The following is a 23505-nucleotide window of genomic DNA, read 5'->3' on the forward strand; positions in this document are numbered from 1 at the left end:
TGTGTTTTCCTTTTTTTTTCTTTCTCTTCGTTTTTAAAACAATATAGTGCAGACCGTACTTCTCACAGTAGAATATAATGGTCAATTTTAGTATATAAAAAAAAACATTCTCAGAGATTCGTAAATGCACTTAGTGCTTGAACAGGCCTTGGAGAGAGATACAGTACCGCTTCCAGAGTGCCAGAGGGGCCAGGACTTGGGGGAAATTGGGCCTTAGGGACTTAATGGGGGGCTCCCCCATGCCTGCCTGATTCCCCCCTCCCAAGTGGTGTGCGGCAGGCCTTGGAGGGAGGCTTCAGGAAAAGGGGGTGGATTGGATCTCCCAGTTAAAACCAGCAGGTTGCCCTGGCACTGGCTCCTGGGAGGGCCCCTGAAGGAAGCAGGGTCTGAGCCCTCTGACACTGTTAGCCCCTATGGCGCCTTTGTGCGAACAGATCAATGCTGCCCCTTCCTCGAGATTCAGAAAATTTGCTGTCATAAACATACACGTCTAGGATGCAAATGACGTCTCCTTGGATGAGTTTGCCCTTGTGCAGGACACAACCTGCACAATTGTGCCCGGCAGCCCCCCCATAAGAGGTCCTGTTGGGAAAGGGGAAGGTGGTGGTCCAGGGTTTGAAGAATGGAGATGGGATTCTGTGTGGGGAAGGCATGGTGGGGAGGGCAGGAGGGTCTAGAAGGGGAGGAGCAGGTGGACCAGCATTCTCTGGAGCCTCTTGTAGTCTGATCTTCACTGGGAGTAGGCAGTGGGGGGGCGGGGGGTCGCTGTGGGCCCCCGCTGCTCTTTCTCCTGGAGACTGGGACCTCAAGAGGGAGGAGCTAAGCCCGGGGAGAGGGGCCTGCTCCGATCCCACCCCCGCCCCAGACCATCACATTTCCTCCTGTGCCCCACTGAGGCCTGAGCCCCTCTCCTGGACAGCCGGGAAGAACCGCTTCTTTTCTCTCCCGGCCTCTGCCAGCTTGGATGGAGAGAGGTATGGACCTGGGGGGCGGCTGCCCCTAGGCCTCCCCGGGGGGTGGGCCGGGGCAGCGGATGGTGAGGAGGGGCGTCGGCGAGCGAGAGGTCACCTGGCGAACTCCCCATCGGCGGCAGCTGGCGGGCCGCCAGCCTGGCTTCCCTGTGGACATCGGGGTGGGGGGCACTCGGACCCGGGGCCGGGCTGTCCCCATCCCCACCGCCCCGCGTGCCGCCCACCCTGTTCTGCGGCCTGCCTCTCCCCGCCCACCCCTGCCTCCTCGGCCCGTCGGTCGGTGCGGGTGCCGCCGCCCTTATCTGTAGACCGGCAGGCGGATGTGGGCGTGCTGGTGGTCGAGCAGCCGCGGCACGGCCACCGTCTCGTAGCCTTTGCCCAGCATGCGCTCCTTGATGCAGGGCGGCCGGATGTCGTTGATGAGATACTCCAGCGACTGCAGGCTGCTGCTGAGCACGGCCGTGTTGCACACGCTCTTGCTGGGCAGGCCCGAGAGGGTCTCGGCCGGGGGCCCCGCCAGCTCCCGGGCCACCCCTGGCCCCAGCTCGGTCCCGGCCGCCGCCGCCGCTGCTGCTGCCGCCGCCGCCGCAGCCGCGGGGTTGTAGCAGTCGCTGGTGGGGGTCACCAGCACGCTGTTCCAGGGAGTGGCGAAGTACTGGCCCACAGTGAAGCTGGTGGGCAGCCCCACGCCGCAGTTGAGGGGCGACCCGCTGGCCCGCTCGTATGCCCGCCCCCCGCAGGCCTCGGGGGACTTGCTGGCCAGCGCGCCACCGCCGTAGGCCCGCAGGGGCTGGGGGGGCGGCGGCGGCGGGGGCGGCTTCTGGGGCCAGAGCAGGTAATCCAGGCCGCCGTCCGCGTAGCCCGCGGGCTTGGCGGCCCCGGCCAACGTCAAGGCGGCCGGCGTGCTCCCCTGGCCCAGCTCGGCGCCCTTCCGGCACTCGGGCGGGCCGGCCGTGGCCGAGTAGGCCGCGCGGGGGAAGCCGGGCACCGGGCCGTGCTTGGCCGGGCTGGGCGGGGGCCCAGGCACGGCCTGGCAGGTGGCGGGCGCGGCGCCGGGGGCCTGGCACTGCTGGTGGAGCTGGTAGAGGAGGCTGTGGATGGAGGGCAGGTTGGAGGGCGGCAGGGGCAGGCCGCGGCCGGGCAGGGGGATGACGGCGGCGGCGGGGGCCGCGGCCGCGGGCAGGCCGGGCGGCGGGGCGGGCGCCTCGGGCGGCTTGGGGTAGGCCAGGGGCCCCAGCGTGCTGGGCGCCGGGTAGGGCGCGACGCCCACCTGCACGGCGGCCGGCGACAGCTTAGTCCGCTTGCCTTCGGCGCTCTTGAGCACGCTCTTGGCGGGCCCGGTGGGCGCGGCTGCGCCGGAGGACGAGGACACGGCCGCCTTGACGATGGCCAGCAGGCCCTGGTAGCCGGCCGTGTGCGGCGGGTAGGGGCTGTAGCGCTGGCCGCTGGTGTCATAGCCGTTGACCGTGCGGCTGAGGTGCTTGTGCTGGGGCACGCGGATGTTGGTGGGGAAGATCTTGATGGAGAGCGGGCTGTTGGCCACCTTCTCGGCGTAGGCGTCGAGCTCGGCCGGGCTCGGGTAGCGGGAGGAATGCATGGAGCTGGCCACCGTCTCGCCTGCAGGGGCACATGGGGAGGGGAGGACGCACAGGTGAGGGCCGGCCTGCAGGCCGCGCCCCCTATGGCTCCCTGGAAGGGCTCCCCAGCCGCCCCTCCTCTGCTTTTTCCAGCCCCTTACTTGCTCCTTCATTCATTCAAATTTTTTTAATTAAAACAAAAAAATTGGGCCGTACCAGTGTGGCATGTGGAATCTTAGTTCCCCGACCAGGGATCGAACCCAGGGATCCTGCAGCTGGAAGCACAGTCTTAAAGCACTGGACCTCCGGGAAAGTACTCCTTTCTAAATTTTTAAGCTTTGCATCACAGCGCAAAGTACATCAAGGAAACTGCACACATCACAGACTTGCTGCACTTTCACACATGGAACACACTTGTGTGGCACTCAGGTCGGGGAAGGGGGGGGGCGGTGGCCAGTCCCCCGAGCAGTCCCTATGCCCGCCTTCAGACAGGAACCACAGCAAGGGAACCAAGGGGACGGCCCTCTGAAATCCTGACTGCTCCTGGTGTCGGCACAGGTGAGCGGGGATCATACACTCTCCCGTCTGTCCCACTCAAGGTTACTTTTTTAGGTTCATGGGGGAGCTGTGGCCAAGGGGTGTTGCAGTGTGACTGCAGGACACGTTCTGCTCGTCCTTCCTACTGCTGGTGGCGTTTGGGTCATTTCTGGTGTGTGCGCGTGCGTGCTAAGTGGCTCAGTCATATCCGGCTCTTTGCGACCCCATGGACTGTAGCCCACCAGGCTCCTCTGTCCATGGAGTTTCTCAGGCAGGAATACTGGAGTGGGTTGCCATGTCCTCCTCCAGGGGATCTTCCCGACCCAGGGATCGAACCCGCATCTCCTGCCGGCTCTGCACATAACCCCCCCACCCCCACCACCACACTGGGTGTTCTGGGGGCTCCACCCCTCCACCCCACCCTCCTGGCGCCATCTTTCATCGTAACACCCCTCGTGGGTGTTCCTTCCTCCAGTGCCCCCCTTTGCTGTCTATAGAATGGGGTGATGACGACCCGCAGCCTCAGGGAGGGTTCCGTGAGTTGCTGTGTGAACAGCCCAGTACGTGCCTGGCGTGGGGCGAGCTGCCACTGTTGGCTTTTGTCCTGGTGCTTACGGTCCCTCATTCAACCAACAGGCGGCCAGGGAGCAGGGGTTCTGCCCTGACGGCTGCCCGTCCCCTCCCCGGTCTACCACCTGTCACCTGCTAGACTAGTGTGGGAGCCCTTGCCTTTTTATCTGGGCCATCAGCCTCTCAGCTGAAGGATGCACTCTATTTTTAAATTTTTTATTTATTTTTTGGACCATGCTGTGCTGCACGTGGGGTCTTAGTTCCGTGACCAGGGACTGAACCCAGGCCCTTGGCAGTGAAAGCGCCAAGTCCTAACCAGTGGACCACTAGGGGATTCCCTCAAGGGCGTCCTCTGTGTGACAGACCGGCTGTCCCCACTGTCAGTGGGGAGAAGCAGGTGGCTGGTGGGTAGACCCCCGTCTCCCCCCCCCTCCGAGTCCCTCCCGGTCCCAAGACCTTGCTCAGTGCTGTCTGAGGCCCTCTCTGGGGTGGGGAGGGAGGTGAAGGGCCTGCAGGAGGCGGGTGGAGAGACCCAGGGCTTTGGAGCTGGCAGCCTGGGTGGGGTCCTGCCTGCTTGTGGGGCTCTGTGGTCCTGGACAAGTGGTTGGTCTGGTTGGGCCTCAGTTTCCCCACCTATGGAACGGGGATGACTGTGCCAGGTCTGTAGGGTGGCCTCGGGGAACGTCTGTGCCAAGGGGCCCCCTGGGGGTGCAGCGGACAGCAGGTGCTGGGAGACTGAGACTTGGCTGGGCCCTTGGGTGAGGAGGACCCAACAAGGTTTCATGGCGCACTGCCTCCCCCGCCCCCACCCCGCCAAGGGCATCCCCTGGAGCCCAACAGTGAGTCCTGAGGGAGGGGAGGGAGGGGTTCACCACCCTGAGCCTCAGTTTCCTCACCTGTAAAATGGGTTTATGCTGCTGCTAACACTGCCTCCCCTGGCCGCTGTGAGGTTTAACAAATCAGGTGGTGGAGCCTCAGCAGAAGTGGGTCTCTCCACGTGTTTAGACCCTCCCCATCTGCCTGGCACAACAGGATCTTCCCGGGAGAGGAAGGGGCAGGTGTGTGCACAGGTGGGCCTGGCATCATGGCTGGGACAGAGTGCAAGCCCCACCACCTCCCCACCAATGGGAATGTCACCCGCCACATCCCACCTTCCCCAAGCCTCACCCCCAATCCCTCCAGATGTGAGCATATGCGCTCAGTCGCTAAATTGTGTCTTGACTCTTTGTGGCCCCAAGGACTGTAGCCCACCAGGCTCTTATGTCCAGGGGACTCTCCAGGCAAGAACATTGGAGTGGGCTGCCATTCCCTTCTCCCAGGGGATCTTCCCGACCCAGGGATCGAACCCACATCTCCCACGTTGGCAGGCAGACCCCCCCGAGGACTCACAGTCAATCTGAGCAAACCGCGTGCTATGATGGGGAGACACAGGGAGCCTCACCCCCGGGAGCTCCAGAGACAGCTTTCTGGAAGAGAAGAGCATCTCTGCTGGGGCAGGGCTGAAGGGGTGAGGAAGGAGGAGAGGAACGGATTCCAGGCAGAAGTCACATGGGCAAGGGTGCAGAGGCGAGGCGGCCTGCCCCTGTGGGAATGCTGAACCAGAGCAGGAACAGCAGCACAGGGCAGGCGTGCGGGGAGGAAAGGCCACCCCGGGCCGCTCAGGGGGGCATCAGCCCCGAGCAGGGCCTCTTCACCGTGGGGCAGGAATTCCCGATGGTTCTGTCCCCAGGGCACACTGGCCCTGTCGTCCGCAGACGAGTTCTGTCGTCCTAACGTGGGGAGAGGGCCCTATGGCCCTCGTGGGTACCGGTCAGGGATGCGGTGCCCAGGACAGATACCCGGCCACAAGGAACTGCCTGAATGCGGGGTCAGCTGTGCTGTGTCGGGAGCCCTGGGCTAAGGCCTCGGCGTCCATGGAAGGTTCTCGGCTGGGGAGGGGCAGGGCAGAAAGATCGTGTATCAGGAGGACCGTGCTCCTCTGCCCTGAGCTGGGCAGGGCAGCGGAGAAGGAGGAGGCTGGTGACAGAGTACCCACCCATCCCTGTGGCCCTGATGAGAGCAGGGCGGCTGGAGCTGACCCCAGGTCCCCATCCTGACCCTGCCTGGGGCAACCGCCTCCACCCCCCACAAGTGGCCTAAAATAAACTCGGTGTGGAGAATGGAAATGTCACTTTGGCCAACGGGGGAATCTTTCTCCGAGATTGGATTTAAACTACATTATACAAGCAATTTCATGGGCACTTAGCGCCGCTCGGAGAGTCCCACAAAAAAGGGCCCAGTTCTTCATTTACCAGCCATAAATCAGCAGTTGCTATAATGAGCACAAAAATGTCACTTTTATGCAATTTTACAGATGAACAAAACTGGTGAAATTAACTGTGGTAACCTACTATAGTCAGCAAAAGCGGCTGCCGGGGGAAAAAAATGATATCTGTATGTATTTTTGTTCCCCTTAAACTCTCTTCCCAAGCAAGTTTCTGCCATTGTGGTGTGAAAACTCATTTGTCCTCACCATTATACTTTCATTTGGAGTTTATCTTGAGTATCCAATGAGCCACCAACTGTGAAAATGATTAAATCTACAAAATCTATCTAATGGATGGAATAAATTAGGTGTTTAAAACCTTAAGAAGAAGGAGGAAACGAAGAAAAAAAAACCGGCAATGCCTGTTTCTCGTTTCCATTCATGGACAGAAGGGACCCGCCTGGCCCTCCGCTGGTCAGCAGGGCTCTCAGCCAGTCGGGGTCCCTCCAGCGTTTGTGGGAGCTGATGGCGGTGGTACCCCAAGAGAGGCTGTCCTCTGTGAGCGCTTAGTATGTGCGAGGCTCCAGGCCTACAGCTTTGCCCCGCGCCTCTTGTTCGCAGCACCTGACGGCTCCCAGGGGTTGGGAGGCGGTCCCAGTCCACAGATAAGGCAGCAGACAAGTGGTGGCATTTGGCAGGCAGCCTCCAAGACCTGTCCCCAGACCCCGGTGGTTCTTGCCTCACGGTGTGCATGCCCTTCCACTTCCAACGGGGCTGACCCGGGTGGCCTGCGAGATACCAGGGAAGGGAAGGGGCGAGACGTCCAGGGCAGGATCACTTGTTCCGCCCGTGCAGACACAGGAGCAGCCTGCGACGAGGCCCGGCAGCCACGTGAGGCATCCTGGGGAGGCAAGTCCTCCAGCCCCGGGCAGGCCTTCGGGTGACTGCAGCCCCTGCCGACATCTGCCTGCAGCCTCACGAGAGACACGGACCAGAGCTACCAGCTAGGGGGCTCCTGATCCACGGAAACCAGGAGACAGTATATAATGACTGACCCGTTAAAGCCAGAGGTCCCTGGCCTTTCTGGCACCACGGACCAGTTTCGTGGAAGAGAAGTTTTCCCTAGACTGGGACAGGGCTGGGAGCGGGGATGGTTTCGGGAGGATTTGAGCTCATTACATGTACTGTGCACTACATTTCTAGTATCAGCTCCACCTCTGATCATCAGGCATTAAATCCCAGAGAGTGGGGACCCCTGCTTTAAGCCGCTAAGTTCTGGAGCGACTTGCCACACAGAAGTAGATAACTGATCCGGGTCCCCATCTTACAGAGGAAGGAAATTGGACCTCCCCGAAACACAGCCAGCGAGGGCAGAGCTGGGGCTCGGCTTCCACGTCATCATCACCTCCCCCTGTACCCCAAGATGGGCCCCAGCTGAGGCCGGGAGACCCAGGAGGCTCCCCCGCCCCGGTCTTCTTCCATAGACTGGGGAGGCAGGAAGTACTGAGGAGGGACCATCAAGTCAGCCTGGAGGCTCAGAGAGGCGGGAGGCGTCCCGTCCGAGGACAGGTGACTGGGCAGGTGGCCCCAGGCAGACCTCCCCTGGACACGTGCTCGCCTTGAGGTGACCACGGACCAGCCACCCTGGTCCACACCTGGCATGATCACTGCGCCTTGTGAGCCCTGCATCTGCAGCCCCTTTTGTTTCACACCTTGCTGCTGAAGGGCTTTCTCCAGAGCCACCCGCGGCCTCAAATGCAGCCTTGCCCAGCAGAGACAGTGGCCGCGGCTTGGGGGTGGGCGGGTTCCTGGCCACTTGGGCCAGGCCGGGCCTCCAAGCCCCACGAGGAAGAGGCTCCAGACCCTCCCCTGGAGGTGAGCCCAGCCGCTAGCGTTCAGGGGCATCGCACAGCCCCATTCTGACAAATATGGCACAAAAAAGGCCTCTCCCAGAGCAACCAGCCAAACCAGCCGTCTGCGGTGGGCTTTTACGCAGTGAAGGGTCACCCAAAGGCGAGCACATGTCCAGGGGAGCTCTGCCCGGGACCACCTGCCCAGGGGAGGGGGCAGAGGAAGGGCCCTGTGGCCCTGCAGGCCTCACCTTCCTGGGTTCCCCGAGCTGGGTCAGGGAACCCCGGCGAAGGTTCGGTGGTTGTCTGGTGTGGCTACAGTTAGATGCCACCTGCCCTGGGCTCATCTGCTACCCCAGCAGACGGAGCTGGCCTGTCCACTGTTCAGGGAAGCCTTGCTGAATGCACGACGAGGCTGTGGTTGGCCAGAAGGAACCTGTCCAGCCTGGGAGTGCCTGTTACCCACTAGTCTCCACCCTTGGGAGAGCTGGGTCTTGGGAGGAATGAAGCCACAGACAGCCCCGTGGAGATGAGCCCCCGCCCAGGCCGGAGTGCCTCGGTTATTTCCTGAGCCCCTCCTGCCCACAGGCACCGTCCTGGGCCTGGAGACAAGCAGCGGCAAAGCTGAAGTGTCTACCCTTTTGGAGCTAGGCGGGGATAGTGGTGGTGGTTTAGTCACTTAGTCATGTCCCACCCTCTGCGACCCCATGGACCGTAGCCCGCCGGGCTCCTCTGTCCATGGGATTTCCCAGGCAAGAACACTGGAGTGAGTTGCCATTTCCTTCTCCAGGGGATCTTCCTGACCCAGGGATGGAACCCATGTCTCCTGCATTGACAGGTGGATTCTTTACCGCTGAGCCACTGGGAAGCCCCAGTTCAGGGAGACAGACAGTAACGTATATGTGAGGCAGCGACAGCCCTGTGAAGGAGACTGCAGGTGCGGTCAGCTTTTTTTTTTTTTTTTTTTTTTAAAGGTAGTTTAACCTGAAGTTCTACAGGACTCTTTATTTTTTATTTATTTTTTTTTTAACCATTGATTTATATTTTTTTATTTGGAAATGTTTATACCAGTACAGTGAAACTAAATTTTAAACACTGGGTGTCATTAGCTTGGATATCCTTAGTTTATTATAAAAGAGAAACATGGAAATTATTTACATGATGAAAGATTTCAGAACTTCAGTGGAATGGGCAGCTTCACGTGATGCCATTTCAATAGTGACTTATTTCAGTCAACATATTTCCCAAGAATGTCACCATCTCTAAATAAGAAATAATCCTTGTCGTCTAGAACTACTTTGGTGCCTCCATATTCTGGGAGAAGAACTTTATCTCCAACTTTCACACTAACTGGTTGAATCTCTCCACCCTTTCCTTTAGAGCCTGATCCAACAGCTACCACCGTTGCTTGCAATACTTTTCCTTGTGATTTTTCTGGAAGCATAATGCCTCCTTTGGTTACAGTTTTGGCTGCACTTCTTTCAACTAATACTCGGTCAAAGAGGGGAAGAAACTTTCTAAATGCCTGTCCTGCCATGACTCCGGCTGCCGCAGTTCGCACTCTGCACTCACGCCACAGGCAAAAGGAGAGACCTACTGTCTACAGGACTCTTTAAGTCAGGCAATTTCTCAACAACATTATTTTTTCTTCTTATTATTTTATTTTGGCCACACTGAGCGGCATGTGGAATCTCAGTACCCCCCTGACCAGGGATCGAACCAGTGCCCCCTTGCATTGGAAGCGCAGAGTCTTAGCCACGGGGCCGCCAGGGAAGTCCCCAGGTGCAGTGGTTTTAAAACACGGCCAGAGTTCTTCAGCACTTCTCCCCAGGGGCAGCGGAGCCTAACTTTCCTCCACTTAAACATGAACTAAGCAACTCGATTTTAATGAATGAAGGTAGCAGAAATGGTGCTGGTGAGTGTCGTGGCTCAGTCCTAAAGGTATATTTGGCTTCCACCCAGAGATCCAGTGGATCTCTGCTTCTCAGGACGTCCATTCCTGGTCTGGGAAGCTCGGGCCACGTGGAGAAGCCGCATTTGGGGGTTTCAGTGCCCCAAAGCCCCAAAAGCCAGCATCCACCACCCGATTTATGAAGGTGCAGGCCTTCCGATGCTGGGAAAGATTGAAGGCAGAAGGAGAAGAGAGGAGCAGAGGATGAGATGGTTGGATGGCATCACCGACTCAATGGACATGAACTTAGGCAAACTCTGGGAGATGGTGAGGGCCAGGGAGACCCGGCGTGCTGCAGTCCATGGGGTCGCAAAGAGTCAGACATGACTAAGCAACTGAACAACAGGCCTTCCAAAGATTCCAGCCTGGGCCTGGGTCTTCGGCAGGGCTGCCTCCCCTCAACCCTGTCCCCAGTGGCATCACGGCGCAGATACCCCACCCCACCATGCCCTGCCTATAGTCTGAGCATATGAGACGGCGCGGGAGGCCGCTGGGCTTTGGGGTGACCTGCCATGCAGACAGTAGCCGGGACAGCTGGGCGAGGGGCATGCAGAGGGACGGGACGGGGGAGCCTGTTCTGGACACAGCGGTCAGCGGTGAGGCTTCCCTGATTTAAGTGGCCCATCAGGAGAGCAGAAGGAGGTGACTCTGAAGGGGGAGCGGACAGGCTCGTGTGGGCAGCCGAGCCGGCAGGGGAGGTCGTAGGAGATGGACCGGAGAGGCAGGGGGCGCACAGAGGGCCTCGGGGCGGGGGCCACTGAGAGGACCCGGGCTTTGCTCCACGTGGGAGGGCTGGGGACAGGGAAGGGCCGTGAGCTGAGGAGGGTTTTAACGCGACCCCTCAGAGGCTCCTGGGTGGGAAACAAGAAGAGGTCACACTGGGAGCAGCCCGACCGTCCTGGGAGACAGAGCACCCAGGAGAGCCCCGCTGCGCGCCGAGCTGGGGTGTTGGGGGGCTCTTGACGAGGCGGGAAGTGGGGACATGGAAAGAGGCCACAGAGGGGGCTGTCTGCCTCCCTCCTTCCCTCTCAAAGGGGGTCGGGCCGAGACACCAAGGGGAAAAGCCCTGGATGCCAGTAGCGTCTGGCCTGGGAAGGAGGTGTTTTACTTCTCCATGCTTTTCTGTAATTGCCATGCTGGAGGGGGTGGGGTTGGGGTTGAGCAGCCCAGGACTCCCCAACTGCCCTCTGCTCCACCTGTGTCGGCGGCCAGCATCTGCTCCTGGGTGGAGCAGAGGGCGGTTGGCCGCTTTCTGGGAAGGCCTCGTGGTCAAATCCTGGCTTGCCACACTCACCTGGCTGTGTGAGGCCAGGCAGGCCGCCGGCCCTCTCTGAGCCTCGGTTTGTTCTTGCGTAGAATGGGGATGAGACTGCCACCGCTGACCTTGGAGAGCTGTTGTCAGCACTGTCAAGGGTGCCTGCCCGCAGGGGTGCCTGGGTTGTTGGTGAGCAATTCACGAAAACCCGCACTGCCTCTCCCTGTAAGACCTCCATGAGCCCCCGTTGGCATGAAGCCGAGCTGCTCAGGGTGGCATTTAGGCCAGCTGGCCCTGCGCTCCCTCTGCAGGCCCCCCACCCCCTGTCCTCTGCACGGTGTCCCCAGGTCTCCTCTGCATGCTGACTGGCCACCCCACCTGTTGAGGGTCACCTCTGGCCTGGCATCGCTCCAAACACCCAGGGCTTCACCCTTCTGCCAGCCCCGTGGAGGCCCTGGGAGGTCGGCCCTGCGTTTCGGAAGAGGAATGGGATGTTCATGAACAGGGAGTCAGACAGGGGTTGCAGACACTGATCTCTGCACTTTTCTGCTGACTGCTGGTGGACTGATGGACTGCAAATGAGCTGGAGGCCCCAGAGGGGCAGGGACTGAGGTGGGGTGGGGAGGCATGCCATGCCCAGAGGGGAACACTTTTGAGAGTGTTCAGATACCAGCAGGACACACCACACACCAGTGGGTGGGTTGTGGCTCGTGGCGCTGCCAGTCTGAGACTTCTGGTGGCAGAGAAAGGACCTGTGAGCCAGGACTCAAGCCCCGGGCATCCATGTCTCAGACCCCTGCTGCTGTCAATCACTGGGCACTGTGGAAGCCACGGTTGGACGGGTTCTCTCAGGTTGATGCTGATGGCCCGGACACCCTGCTCATCTTGCATCCATCTCCCCCTGCCCCATACCCTGGGAAGAAGTGCCTCATGTCCGGGTGCCCCCAGGATCTGATCTGGAAGGGAAATCTGGGGTGGGGTAGAATGTTCCATGTGGTACCTAGTGCATGGTAGATGCCTGAATTATGCACCAGGAGGAGGAAGAAGAGGTCTGGTCTTCACCTACCCCCTGGTCTACTGGCTCTGCCCCTCTTAGTCTCAGCCGAGACGCCCCCTCCTCCAGGCAGCCTTCCCTGCCTGCTCCCTGCACCACCTGCTATAGCTGTTGGCTTGTCTCTTGGGCTGGATTAGGGGGACTTTGAGGGCAGGCCCTGCTCTTTCTCAGGACCTTCATGCCTGAGAGAATGCCTGGAACCACAGCAGGTGCCCCAGGAGCATTGCACGATGATGGTGTGGGCTCCAGCGAATCTCAGAGAGCCTGCAGGGGCAGCCACCAGCCAGAGCCTGGATCCCGTGTACAGAAACACAGGCGGCCCCTCTGTGACCTGGGCCGCTGCCGCCCGCCGGCCCACCCGCTGTGGCCCCTCCTTGTCGGGAAATTTGAAAGGCTGCCTGGCTGGCTGGCAGTGCAGGCAAGTCGTTGCTGCCATTAAGTTAATGTTATGGGCCTTTTACAGGTGTGTTAAATAGACGCAGTTATTAACGAGTATATTAAGCCAATTAAAAGCAGCCCTTTGAGTGGGGTTTAATGTGGCTACAGGGAGACCTCGGCGGCAGCCTGCCTTCTAGAAGTTGGAGGTGGGGGGAGCCTGGGTGGAGGGTGCGGGGCTGTGCTTGAGACCGGGGAGAGGTGGGCAGCGGGACCCCAGCTGGAGGCAGGCCCGTGGCTGGCTGACGCCCCGCTCGGCCCCTCGTGGGGGTGACCTTGGGCAGCGGCCGGGTGTGAGAGCCTCAGTTTCTCATCTGTACGAGGCCGAGGGTGCGGGCGCATCTGGGGTACTCAGCCCTGGCAGGTACATGGGACCTGCCCATCAAGGGGGGCCGGTGGAGGTGGAGGGAGGAGGGTGGCCAGGCCAGGACCCCAGCCCAGGATTCTGGCTCCCACGCGCCAGGCTTCACGGTAGGAGCCTGGGTGCCTACTGGGCAGACGCCGGTCCTTGGGCAGTTGAGTGCAGCTTCCGGTTGAGCCACTAGACACCCCCCGCCCTCCCCCGGCAAACCTGTCCCCTAGGTGGACCTCACACTTTGTGACTGTGACGGGGGCTGACCGCAGCTTTCCTGGAGGAGGGGTGGCGTGCCAGCGCCGGAGCACGGCGGGCCTCCAGTGCGTGCTGTTTCTTTCTCACGCCCTCCCAGTTTTCGCCTGCTGCCGCTTCCCTAAAGCTCGGGAAGTGGACGGTTGTTCTCTGTGTTGAGGTGGGGGTTGGGGGGTCCCCGGGCAGAGGGCCTGGCCCCAGCCCACCCAGAGGAGCCGGCCCACATCTGCATTCCCCTCTGCAGCCGACACTCTTGCCCTTGGAGGTGGCAGCCTTCTGAATGCTCAATTAACGCGACACTAATTAGCTGGTGGCGCCGGCAGAATCCCTAACGAGGCCGCCCAGGAGGGGGCGGGGAGCAGCTGTTCTCCGGCCTCTCTGCTGGGAGGAGGTGGGGAGGCCATGAGTGGTTGCCAGCCACCCCGACCTGCCCCAGCCCACTGCCCCGGTGGGCCTTGAGGTCAGACCCGGGTGTCACTCCCGGTACCCCAGGTACAGGCTGGGGGAGCCCAGCTCCCTGGCCTCCGTTCCTCCTGAGGGGCCAGAGTGAGGATTAAAGGAGAGGATGTGTGTCAGAAGGCTGGGTGCCCGGCGGTGCTCAGAAAAGGCTGGTTGCCTGCGTTGAGGTCTTTCTGGGCCAGACCGGGTCGGGGGGTGGGGGTGCGGTGGGCGTTCATCTTGACTTTTCCATGGTGCATTTTGCTGAGTTTTAAATTGTAACATGGTCCAACCTGTCCCTGCACCTGTGCTTTTATTCACTCTCAGTTTGTAAATCCTTCCTATCCCGAGGGTGATGTTCTATCATTTTCTTCGAAGAATGCTGTCTGCTTCCCACGGTGTGGGTTTTTCGGTCTGCCCAGAGTTCCTGTTGGTGTAGTGCTGGGTAAGGCTCCAGTGTAATTCACTCCATCCGGATAACCAGCAGTCCTGGCGATGCCTACCCACCCTCCGTGATCCGCAAGGCCTGCCTTGCCCACTTCTAGACGCTCTGCCCCATCCCCCGGTCCCCTCTTTCCCTTTGCTAGCTGCATGGCTTCAGCCTTAAGCCACAGCAGTACTGGCCCCGAACTTCTTCATCAGAAGCCCTTTGGTTGTTCTTGACCCTCTGTTCTTTATCAGCTTCCACGTGAGGTCTTCAGGTGATGCACAGGATGGCTAGGACGGAGGGACTGGATCAAATCTTCTCCATATTGAATATCTGTCCATGCACAGGACATACGTCTATTTTGGTCTTTAAAAACTATCATTATATAAACAATTTTTTTCTCCGTAGAGGTCATTTATTTACCGTTTTGTGAATTCAGATTCCTTAATATTTAATAAATTTAGTTTCCTTAGTAAATGTAATAGTATCATAACTTAGATAAAATGAACAATTCCTAGATACATACAAACTACCAAAACTGACTTAATACAAAATAGAAAGTCTTTATAGACCCATAATAAAGAGAGAGATTGAACTAGTAACCAAAACACCCACAAAGAAAAGCCCAGGCCTAGATAAGGCTTCACTGGTGTATTCTACAGAACATTTAAAGAATTAATGCCAGTTTTCCCACAAACTCTTCTAAAAAAGAGACTCAGAGGGAACATTTGTAAACTAATTCTGTGAGGCTAGTATTTGTTGTTGCTGTTTAGTTGCTCAGTCGTGTCTGACTCTTTGTGACCCCATGGACTGTAGCCCACCAGTCTCCTCTGTCCATGAGATTCCCCAGGCAAGAATACTGGAGTGGGTTGCCATTTCCTCCTCCAGGGGATCCTACTGACCAAAAAACTATAGACTAATATCCCTTAGAAATATGCACTCAGCTCTCCGTATCCACAGGTTCTGTATCCAAGGATTCAAAGGAGGACTGGAAATTCCAAAAAGCAAAAGGTGAATTTGCTGCGCGTTAGCAACTACTTTCATGGCATTTACATCATATTTACAACTATCTACATATCATTTACATTATATTTACAACTATTTACTCCCCAAGTTGGTAGGTGCCCAGTATGCTACTGGAGATCAGTGAAGAAATAATTCCAGAAATAATGAAGAGACGGAGCCAAAGCAAAAACAACACCCAGCTGTGGATGTGACTGGTGATGGAAGCAAGGTCTGATGCTGTAAAGAGCAGTATTGCATAGGAACCTGGAATGTCAGGTCCATGAATCAAGGCAAATTGGAAGTGGTCAACAGGAGATGACAAGAGTGAACGTCGACATTTTAGGAATCAGTGAACTAAAATGGACTGGAATGGGTGAATTTAACTCAGATGACCATTATATCTACTACTGTGGGCAAGAATCGCTTAGAAGAAATGGAGTAACCATTATAGTCAACAAAAGAGTCTGAAATGCAGTACTTGGATGCAATCTCAAAAATGACAGAATGATCTCTGTTCATTTCCAAGGCAAACCATGCAGTATCACGGTAATCCAAGTCTATGCCCCGACCAGTAACGCTGAAGAAGCTGAAGTTGATGGCTCTGTGAAGACCTACAAGACCTTCTAGAACTAACACCCAAAAAAGATGTCCTTTTCATTATAGGGGACTGGAATCCAAAAGTAGGAAGTCAAGAAGCACCTGGAGTAACAGGCAAATTTGGCCTTAGAGTATGGAATGAAGCAGGGTAAAGGCTAATAGAGTTTTGCCAAGAGAACACACTGGTCATAGCAAACACCCTCTTCCAACAACACAAGAGAAGACTCTACACATGGACATCACCAGATGGTCAACACCAAAATCAGACTGATTATATTCTTTGCAGCCAAAGATGGAGAAGCTCTATACAGTCAGCAAAAACAAGACTGGGAGCTGACTGTGGCTCAGATCATGAACTCCTTACTGCAAAATTCAGACTTAAATTGAAGAAAGTAGGGAAAACAACTAGACCATTCAGGTATGACCTAAATCAAATTCCTTATGATTATACAGTGCAAGTGAGAAATAGATTTAAGGGACTAGATTTGATAGACAGAGTGCCTGATGAACTATGGACAGAGGTTCGTGACATTGTACAGGAGACAGGGATCAAGACCATCCCCAAGAAAAAGAAATGCAAAAAATTAAAATGGCTGTCTGAGGAGGCCTTACAAATAGTTGAGAAAAGAAGAGAAGTGAAAAGCAAAGGAGAAAAGGAAAGATATACCCATTTGAATGCAGAGTTCCAAAGAATAGCCAGGAGAGATAAGAAAGCCTTCCTCAGTGATCAGTGCAAGGAAATAGAGGAAAACAATAGGATGGGAAAAACTAGAGATCTCTTTAAGAAAATTAGAGATACCAAGGGAACATTTAATGCAAAGATGGGCTCAATAAAGGACAGAAATGGTATGGACCTAACAGAAGCAGAAGATAGTAAGAAGAGGTGGCAAGAATACACAGAAGAACTGTACAAAAAAGATCTTCACGACCCAGATAATCACGATGGTGTGATCACTTACCTAGAGCCAGACATCCTGGAATGCAAAGTCAAGTGGGCCTTAGGAAGAATCTCTACGAACAAAGCTAGTGGAGGTGATGGAATTCCAGTTGAGCTATTTCAAATCCTAAAAGATGATGCTGTGAAAGTGCTGGCATACTCAATATGCCAGCAAATATGGAAAACTCAGCAGTGGCCAGAGGACTGGAAAAGGTCAGTTTTCATTCCAATCCCTAAGAAAGGCGATGCCAAAGAATGTTCAAACTACTGCACGATTGCACTCATCTCACATGCTAGTAAAGCAATGTTTAAAATTCTCCAAGCCAGGCTTCAACAATACGTGAGCTGTGAACTTCCATATGTTCAAGCTGGTTTTAGAAAAGGCAGGGGAGCCAGAGATCAAATTGCCAACATCCACTGGATCATCAAAAAAGCAAGAGAGTTCCGGAAAAACATCTATTTCTGCTTTATTGGCTATGCCGAAGCCTTTGAGTGTGTGGATCACAACAAACTGTGGAAAATTCTGAAAGAGATGGGAATGCCAGACCACCTGACCTGCCTCTTGAGAAACCTGTATGCAGGTTAGGAAGCAACAGATAGAACTGGACATGGAACAGACTCGTTCCCAATAGGAAAAGGAGTACATCAAGGCTGTATATTGTCACCCTGCTTATTTGACTTATATGCAGAGTACATCATGAGAAACGCTGGGCTAGATAAAGCACAAGCTGGAATCAAGATTGCCGGGAGAAATATCAATAACCTCAGGTATGCAGATGACACCACCCTTATGGCAGAAAGCGAAGAACTAAAGAGCCTCTTCGTGAAAGTGAAAGAGGAGAGTGAAGAAGTTGGCTTAAAGCTCAACATTCAGAAAACTAAGATCATGGCATACGGTCCCATCACTTCATGGGAAATAGATGGGGAAACAGTGGAAACGGTGGCAGATTAACAAAGGTCCGTCTATTGAAAGCTATGGTTTTCCCAGTGGTCATGTTTGGATGTGAGAGTTGGACTACAAAGAAAGCTGAGCACCGAAGAATCGATGCTTTTGAACTGTGGTGTTGGAGAAGACTCTTGAGAGTCCCTTGGACTGCAAGGAGATCCAACCAGTCCATCCTAATGGAGATTAGTCCTGGGTGTTCATTGGAAGGCTGATGCTGAAGCTGAAACCCCAATATTTTGGCCACCTGATGTGAAGAACCAACTCATTGGCAAAGCCACTGACTGATGCTGGGAAAGATTGAAGGCAGGAGGAGAAGGGGACGACAGAGGATGAGATGGTTGGATGGCATCTCCGACTCAATGGACATGAATTTGAGTAAACTCCAGGAGTTGGCTGCTGCAGTCCATGGGGTCGCAAACAGTCGGACACGACTAAGCAACGGAACTCAACTGAACCTAGTATTGTACTAGGTATAAGTAATCTAGAGATGATTTAAAACATATGCAAGGGACTTCCCTGGTGGTCCAGTGGTTAGGACTCTATACTTTCACTGCTGAAGGCTGGGTTCAGTCCCTGGTTGGGGAACTAAGATCGCACAAGCCATGTGGTGCAGCCAAAAAAAAGTATACACAAGGATTTGCACAGATCCTTGGGTATACTTATATATATGTTTTTAGATTCTTTTCTATTATAGGTTATTATAAGATGCTGAGTACAGTTCCCTGTGCTATACAGTAAGTTCTTTATATTGTAAGTTGATGTTCTGAGAATCTTGCTGAATTCTTCTCTGGGAACTTCTATGCAATTTAACTTCTAATCCTTAGTTGCTCAGTTGTGTCCAACTCTGCCACCGCATGGACTGTAGCCCGCCAGGTTCCTCTGTCCATTGGATTTCCCAGGCAAGAATACTGGAATGGGTTGCCATTCCCTTCTCCAGGGGATCTTCCCAACCCAGGGATTGAACCCGGGTCTCCCACACTACAGGGAGATTTTCTAATCCTTAAAACTTATTTTCTCTGTCTTGCTGAGCTGGCCAGCACCTCCGCACAGTGTGGGAAGGCAGTGACTTGGGTCTTTGTCCTCCTCTGACTTTATCAGCCCTCGGGTTGGTCTGTGGTGGATTGCGGTTGAAACCTCTGTAATAGAAGTAGTTGCCTGTTGTCCTAGTTTGCTGAGAGCTTATTTAAAAGGGGGCTGCCTCCACCTGGCCCTGTCCCGGCTGTCACCTCTGAGCCTCCGTCCCCTCCTGGCTCGGTTCTGGGTGGGGGCGGCCCTGGACTGTCCCTCCATCTCCCAGGCTGCGCTTGGCAACAGCTACGTAATTGAATTTGCTGCGTGGCCAGCGGTGGGTTTTTCATTTTATTGGAATTTTAAATCGCTTTGTTTCTTCCGTATTTTATTAGTGTCAGTGGAAGCAGCTGTACCTGCAGGAATACTCGTGGGGCTGCTGGCTCCAGCCTTTGGGGTCGGGAGTGATGGGGGGGAGTCGGGTGAGGAGGGGTGGGCGCAGGGGAGAAGAGCCGCTCCAGGACCTTCTTGGCTTCACCAGCCCTTGGAAGCGTTCCCCTTTAAGCTGGGGAGACAGGCTGGGGAACCTGTGGTCCCTCTGTGGGCTGGGTGTGGGGAAAGGGGTCCCAGCCTCTGCGGGAGGTGGGGCAAGGTAGAGGGTTTGAGTCCGCTGCCAGGCTCTGGGGGTTCTCACCTTTTCTTCTCATTCCCACATCACAGCGGAGGAAACTGAGACCCCAAGAAGGCCACTCGCTCGCCCAAGACCACACACACATCCCCTTCAGGGCCAGCCAGGATTTGAGCCCCAGACCATCAGGTCTCAGAGCCTGTGCCCTGGGGGCTCAGGGGGATGAGGGCGGGGCGGTCACTGTACCCGCATCTACAGAGGATGGCCGGGGCACAGACAGGCTGCACCCCTCCCCCGAGATCCCGCAGAGTGAGGGCGGAAGCGCACACCGTCTCCCGGGCGGCCGCCTGGGCCCCTCCCCACCCCTTGGACAACGGATCCCTGAGTAAGGCCCCCACCCCCATCCCCTGCACCAGCCAAGCCCCCCATGCTGCCATCGGGGGGCCCTCTGCCTGGCCCGTGCTCTCAGGGGAGCATGACTCAAAGTTTCTCTCATCAAAACCGTGATGAAAAAGTCAAACATTCAGTAGAGGGACGGTCCCCGGGTGGGTGGGTCCTGTTTGGGCCCCGGCCCAGCTGGGAGCGGCCCTGGGTCTCAGGCCTGAGGTGGGAAAGGGGGATGGACTTCGCCTCCCTGCCTCAAGTTTTCTCCCCCACACTTTCTTTTTTTTCTCCAGGTCACTTTGTCCAGTCAGCTAGAACAGGCTACAGCAGCCAGCCGCCCGGGCTCCTGGACACGCGGCTGCCTGCCTCCCCTGGGTCCTCCACCTGCTGGACCTCGCATCTCAGGGGTGAACTGCAGCCGTTTCTGGTTCACTGGGCACGTTCAGGGCGCTCATGGAGGTCAGTGTTGGGCAGCCCTGTGCAGTCAGGCCGCTCTGATGCCATCACCCAGGAAGAAGTGGAAGGGGGGCTCAGACTGGGTCTCTGACACCATCGTCATCACAGGGGGTGGCTTCTTAGGTGCTCTGGCCCCTCACTTCACAGAAGGGAGCATGCCAGCCCCGAGACCAACAGGCTCACCCAGGGTCACACTGCATGTGGCCCAGTCAAGACCTCTGTCCCTTAGTGAGAAACAGCACAGCCTGAGGTCTGGCCACGAGGCTCAGGGCCAGCCCTTCCTGTCTGGGTTCTGCCTGGGGGAAGGGGGGTCGCCACGGGGACAAGCGGGTCAGCCTAGGCCTGGGTGCTCGGGAGTCTTGTCCAGGCCTTGACCGGGCAGCTGGGCACCCGATTCAATCTGCTTGTCTCCCTTCCTGCCGCCCTCTTTCCTGTGCTCTTCAATTACAGGCAGAGTCAGCAACTCCTCCAGTAAGTGCAAAGCTGTCGTCAAAGCGTCTGAGCGGGCAGGGCCAGTGGGACATCATGGGGCTTCCCAGGTGGCGCTAGTGGTAGAGAACCTGCCTGCCAATGCAGGAGACATAAGAGATGTGGGTTCGATCCCTGGGTTGGGGAGATCCCCTGGAGGGGAGGGATAGGCTACCCACTCCAGTATTCTTGGGCTTTCCTGGTGGCTCAGATGGTAAAGGAATCTGCCTGCAATGCTGGAGACCTGGGTTCCATCTCTGGGTTGGGAAGATCCCCTGGAGAAGGGCACGGCCACCCCCTCTAGTATTCTTGCCTGGAGAATCCCATGGACAGAGGAGCCTGGCAGGTTATGGTCTATAGGGTCACAAAGAATCGGACAAGACGGAAGTGACTGAGCACGCACACGCACCACATTCTCTGGTTCCGGCCTTAGAGCAGGGAAGACCAGCCCGGGTCATCATGGCCAGCACTTGCCTCCAGCCAGCAGGCAGCAGAAGGCAAGCAGGAAACCCTGGCACCTGGACAGTGGTTAAAATCAGAGGTTAAAATGCACAGACCGTCTGGGCCAGCAAGCCCATCCTGGAATATTATTTTTGCACAGATATGCATACATGGACGAAGGTGGTATTCACTGCAGCCCTGTTCAGCGGAGCAAGAGACTAGAAACAACCTAAATGTCCATCAGCAGATAGCCGGGTGAAAACGTATGTTCACCTGTGCAGCAGAAGACAGCAAGGGTGCACTTCCTGTCAGGTGGGAAATAATCCCCAAGGTACGTCAGTAAGGAGAAAACAGCGAGGCGCTGAGAAGCATGTCGGGCTGTCAATGTCTACATAAAGGGTATCTGCTGCCCCTCCTACATGCATGCATTTTTTCAGGAGGGTATTTAAGAAACTGCTAATGCTGGTTTCCTCTGGGAAGGGGAGTTATTTTTCACTGTAAATTCTTATGCTTTCTGAATTATGTGCCACGGACAATCTATTCAGTGAAGTATCTAATTTTATAAAAGAGAATGTGTTCTCCCTGGAGGCTGTGTAAAGGAGGGAAGAGGGGCTGTGCATGAAAAACATTTTTCCTTGAAACCGAAGGCCCTTCCAGATTATCTGTCATTGTTCTGTTTTTGATGAGGCGGACAAATATTTCTCTAAACCCCTATCTCTGAAAGAACACCATCCAAGGACCTTCAGTTCTGAGGATGTTGATATAACATCTTAGGTCCCCCCGCCCCCCACCTTGTCTTCCTGGAAATACCCTCCGGAGGCAAGTAATCAAAACTGAACCAGCATAGGACCTAATCAAAATATATAAGAAAAGGGAAGGAAAAGGCCATAATGGTTGGCAAAAAAAAAAACCCACCACTTCGCATCAGAAAAAATGTGGCCACAGAGGAGAGGAAGGTTATGGCTAAATATTTCATTGTGAAGCAAACAATGTAGTAAGCAAGTGTTTCTCTAAGGCAAAAATGCAAAGAGTAGGATAAAAAAAAAACTTAAGGAGAAATGGGATGAGCACAGGGAGAAAAAAGGTGGCAGAGAAACAGGATGAAGAGTGAGCAAAATGCAAGGGAGACAGAGTTAGGAAGGCATTAATCAGAGGAGAGTACATAGGGAACACAGACAAAAGAAGGAAACTGAAATAACAGAATGCATGTCTGGGATCTGCCTGTAGAAAGGCACAGACTCCAGGAAAAAACAGACTCTGAAGGGTCAACCCCAAGACACAGGCTAGGAAAGTCACGGCATGAAAGATGCGGAAAGATCAAAATGAAATCTAAAGGAGGAAGGAACAGGCTTCAACTTCTCCATGGTAACATTCAACAGTCAAAAAGAACAGAACAAGGTCTACAAAAAAATCCTCAAGGAAACAGAGTGACCCAGGAATGATTTCTTTGCTCATTCAAGTAGAAAGTTACAGACCGTGCTGAACGAGTGGGGATTCCAGGAGTGTGGTTCACAGGAGGCCTTAAGCTGTAGACTGGGAGGGCAGCCTCAGATGATGGAAAATATAAGGCGAGAGAACTGGTGGTGAGCACGGACCCTATTTGTCTAGGAGCCTGAGAGGGAAAGGCCTGTGGTGATGTAACCGGATGCTAACGTCACAAGCCCTTGGGAGTAAGGTAATGGTGCCAATAAGAAGGGGGAGAGGGGATCAGAAGTATAAATAAATACACAGGTGTCCTAATTTCTAACAGCTGGGGCCAAAAGATATTTAAAGCTGAAGTCAGTTAATAGAGGTTTAAAAGGATGATGTGAACACTGAGAAAATGCTATAGAGAGAAGAAGGATATACACTGATTTCATCATTTTGTTCATTTTAGGGTAGATGGAATAGACGCCGTGTTAAATAAATATAAAATTAGGGAATTGTTTAACACTGCACCGCTGGAAAAAGGATACCAGCCTTTCCTATGATTAGTAGGTACACAGAGAACTTAGATCACACATGGAAAGACTTTTCAAAGCAATTAAAACAAAGCACAGCATGACTGAACTAATACCAGACATCTGACGCATCAATAAATGTAAATGGGCTAAACTCTCCTATTAAATATTTTTTAAAAGGCATTCAGATTGGATCACAAAGCTTAATTCAACTCTATATTATATGAGTCACAGCTAAATAAAGTAATTCAGAAAGGCTGAAATAAAAGGACTGGCAAAGGTTTCAAGAAAAACTTTGAATTAAAAAAGCATCTTAATAGGAGGTTACCATCTTAATAGATAAAATTGAATCCAGGCCAAAAAGTATTAAATACAGCCTAGAAGGATGCAATTCACTATGAAGATTTAAGGTACTAATATCTGTGCATTAAATAGCATTGCATCACCATTTATAAGGCCAAAGCTTTAGGAGCTACAAGAAATAGTAGACAGGCACACATTACCAGTAGGCATCTAACCCATTTCTCTATTGTGACAGGTAAGTACAAATACACAAGACCTAATTAATGGGGTCATCCCCAAGAAAAAGAAATGCAAAAAAGGCAAAATCTGTCTGAGGAGGCCTTACAAATAGCTGAGAAAAGAAGAAAAGTGAAAAGCAAAGGAGAAAAGGAGAGATATACCCATCTGAATGCAGAGTTCCAAAGAATAGCAAGGAGAGATAAGAAAGCTTTCCTCAGTGATCAATGCAAAAAAAAAAAAAAAAAACAGGAAATCA

The 23505-nt window shown here is 54.8% G+C and overlaps 1 protein-coding gene and 1 pseudogene across 5 annotated transcripts in view; both read right to left on the reverse strand.

Moving 5' to 3' along the window:
• FAM222A (family with sequence similarity 222 member A) overlaps nucleotides 1-23505 on the reverse strand; it is a 60782-nt gene continuing 37277 nt past the window's right edge. For 3 of the 5 annotated variants that reach the window (XM_070475429.1, XM_070475424.1, XM_070475426.1), the window contains one exon: nucleotides 1-2588. In XM_070475429.1, coding sequence (XP_070331530.1) covers nucleotides 1270-2568 — 1299 coding nt within the window. In that variant the 5' untranslated portion in view covers nucleotides 2569-2588 and the 3' untranslated portion in view covers nucleotides 1-1269. Of the gene's footprint in view, nucleotides 2589-4551; nucleotides 4691-5044; nucleotides 5122-23505 lie in introns of all 5 variants that reach the window. The other 2 variants (XM_070475428.1, XM_070475427.1) reach the window with 2 other exon arrangements.
• On the reverse strand, nucleotides 8784-9342 carry LOC139037806 (10 kDa heat shock protein, mitochondrial pseudogene; annotated as a pseudogene).

Source organism: Odocoileus virginianus, chromosome 12 (genome assembly GCF_023699985.2).
Source record: "Odocoileus virginianus isolate 20LAN1187 ecotype Illinois chromosome 12, Ovbor_1.2, whole genome shotgun sequence".
Classification (NCBI taxonomy): Eukaryota; Metazoa; Chordata; class Mammalia; order Artiodactyla; family Cervidae; genus Odocoileus; species Odocoileus virginianus.